The sequence below is a fragment of the Atta colombica genome, unplaced genomic scaffold (assembly GCF_001594045.1).
Source record: "Atta colombica isolate Treedump-2 unplaced genomic scaffold, Acol1.0 scaffold66, whole genome shotgun sequence".
NCBI lineage: Eukaryota > Metazoa > Arthropoda > Insecta > Hymenoptera > Formicidae > Atta > Atta colombica.
This window is the reverse complement of record NW_017259557.1, coordinates 796,659-799,554: the sequence shown is the minus strand read 5'-3', so window position 1 is coordinate 799,554 and position 2,896 is coordinate 796,659. Positions and strand designations below refer to the sequence as shown.

Genomic DNA, 2,896 nt, shown 5'->3' with positions numbered 1-2,896 from the left:
TTACTTTTTCACGTGTGTACAACAGACATTCTTATATGTATGCGTGCAAGATGTATATGTTTGAAATTAGAATCAAAATATACAATGTATTGTCATGGTCTGATACACACACATATATTGATTCAAAATGATGCGTGGAAATAAATCAATTTCTAAACAGAATATATCATTTGTACTGCAACTATACGTACTACTAATACTTTCTACTACTGTAGATTTAAATTTTATTCTCTTTAACTTACTTTTCATTTTTTTTTCAGTTCCAAGAATTAGAAATAAAGAATAAATTAAACAGAGATTAAAATTAATCTACATTGATAAAAATGGAAAAATTTTTTCAGTAGGTTGCACATTTCTACGACATAAGAGATAAATATCATTTAAACGTCGCTCTCTTTCGAAGGACTTCCTGTTTTTCTAATCGAGTCCGTGCCCGAATCTGACCCTGTGAGTGAGATAGGGTCCTTCAGGTCCCATTCTTTATCCTCGAAGTCAATGTCCGGTCTATTGGGTAGGGGTTCATGGGTGCGGTACACTCTGTCGTAACTACGGCGCTTTCTAGTGCCGCTATTAGTCTCAATTGTACTAGTGTCGCTAATTGGAGTAATGGCCCTATCGTCGTACGATTTTAACGGCGCGCTCTGTTTCAACGTGGATTCATTGTCGATACCAGAATCGCGCTCGGAATAACGCCAAGATTTCATCGAACCTCCCCGCGATTGATTCCTTCTCATATAAATAAAGCCACCGGCGATGCAGGCCATCACGGGTATTAACACGGCGGAAATAATGCCCATTACGGTCCACGCTGTACGCTGAACGTACTCGATTTGACCTATATTTATATTATAACAAGCGTATCAATTGTAGTACAAAAATGAAGGAAATATATTAATTTGAAAATCAGTCGGAGGAAATAGGAAAAGAGATTACGTTTAGAGATATCAAATAAAGGGAAAAAAAGAGAGCTACAAAAATCATTGTCAAAACATTCAACAGGATTGTTTGTTAACAATTCTATGAACTTAACTTTGACAAAAACAAATTCTTATTGATTAATTACTATCAGATTTGATTTAACTTTTACAATTTAACAAATTGATAGAATTTGAATTTTCTCTCGAATTCATCAGTCTGATAAATGCACTATCATTAATAATTATTTTCTTTATCTTATACCTTATTGCATTTCTTATTTTTGTACCTTTAATTGTTTAAGATCATTTAGCAGGTGAGATTGCAGTGAGAAACTGATACATTAAATAATAACGCAAGCATACTTACGAAGGCATTCTGTATATCCGTATTCCGGGACGTTCCATCGTCCTTCCGGTGTGCACACTCGACGTTGATCACCAATTAGTATGAAATCTTGGTTACATTCGAAACTTACTTTCGTTCCAGGGACAAATAGGAAATTGCTCTTACGTCCGAATCGTGGTGTTTCCAGTATACCACAAGATACAACTTGAAAATGAAAAATATATACTTATATAATATAAGCGGATGACAAAAAAAGTTTTTAATATGTTTAAATATTTAATTTAAGTTTAGAAATAGTAATACTTAAAGTTGTGAATTGTTTACTTACTTTCTTTATTGTTCAACGCTCGGATTTGAGTATAAGTGTCATAATAATTTCGAGTAAAATGTGCTAAATCTCGATTCAACGTCATAACGTAATCATATTGACACTGATACGAATCGCCGCAAAGATCAATCGCGCGGTTAATATCGTACGTTCTATTCACTGGGAGTATTTCTGATGGATATTTTCGAAATTCCGGCTTGAATGTACGATTAGCATAATAGCTCGCCGTTCTACCAAACTCTCTGTGAAATAAAGCCGCTCCTAACACTTTGTTCTCTTTGTCTTCTAACATCCACTGTATTGCGAAATCTGTATGAATAGCTTCTGAATGATTTACACTATTGATTGGGACTTGATATCCCAACGGATTTGTCAAATCGTCTAGAGGATCGAAATTCCAAATACCGAAAAGTCCTCTGGTTTTATTCTACAATGAAAAAATATTTAATAAACATAGATTTGTAGTAAATAATAGGCTTATTCTTTTTTGAAGTTCTTGCAAAGTTTATCTTTCTTCTTTTTCTCTCTACGTTAGTGAAAAAAAGAAAAAATAAATATAACACTATATAAGAAGTTCAGTTTAAAAAAACAGATTTTTTGGTACTTATACTTTATGTAAAAAACAGTGGCAATTTAGGGCCAAAATTTGCCTATGATGGAAACGTATAAAATCGGTCAATTTTTATTGATTTGGACATATTGAATTCAAATATAAATTTATAATTCTTCAAAGTCCATTTCTCCAAAGGAACTTTGTGAAAATGCAATTTTTCTTTTTGCAGAAAAATTGCTTTTCACAAAATTCCTCAGACTTTGGAGAACTTTAAGCTTTACTTTGCAGCAAAATATTATATTTCCCAATGAACAAATAGTAACTGAATAAGAAACCTCTTTTTCTATTATAATGACTCAAAAACTGCAATTTTTTTGCAATGTAAAAATCAATGTTACACGGCATACAATAACATGAATAAAACAAAGATAAATGTCCGTACTGCATGGTCATGGAATGCGTTTCTGCTTTTTCACCATCAGCATTAGTTTTACCCAAAATACACTGCATGGTAATTACTGAGTATCTCTTACAAGAAAAGAGACTCAACTGTCTCCCCCTGATCTTAATGAGCTTTTAATATTATTCTCCAGATAAAAGTAACACGTATTTTTGTATATGTGCCCGTTTTCACTTTTAAGGGTAAAACACCGATAAAATATCGGTTTTCTCTTTTGAAATAAATATCGTCAAAACTATAAGAGATAAGAAAAAAATGTTTGAAATGAAAGTAGCATGGTTTCCAGAATACT

The 2,896-nt window shown here is 32.6% G+C and overlaps 1 protein-coding gene across 2 annotated transcripts in view; it reads right to left on the bottom strand.

The window, feature by feature from the left end:
- The window catches only part of LOC108692241 (protein mesh), an 11,578-nt gene that overhangs the window by 2,022 nt on the left and 6,660 nt on the right, over positions 1-2,896 (bottom strand). Inside the window, exons 12-14 of one of the 2 annotated variants that reach the window (XM_018200417.1) lie at positions 1,592-2,018; positions 1,285-1,467; positions 434-835 (exon numbers count right to left, since the gene is read on the bottom strand). In XM_018200417.1, coding sequence (XP_018055906.1) covers positions 434-835; positions 1,285-1,467; positions 1,592-2,018 — 1,012 coding nt within the window. The remainder of the gene's footprint in view (positions 1-433; positions 836-1,284; positions 1,468-1,591; positions 2,019-2,896) is intronic. The other variant, XM_018200416.1, reaches the window with a different exon arrangement.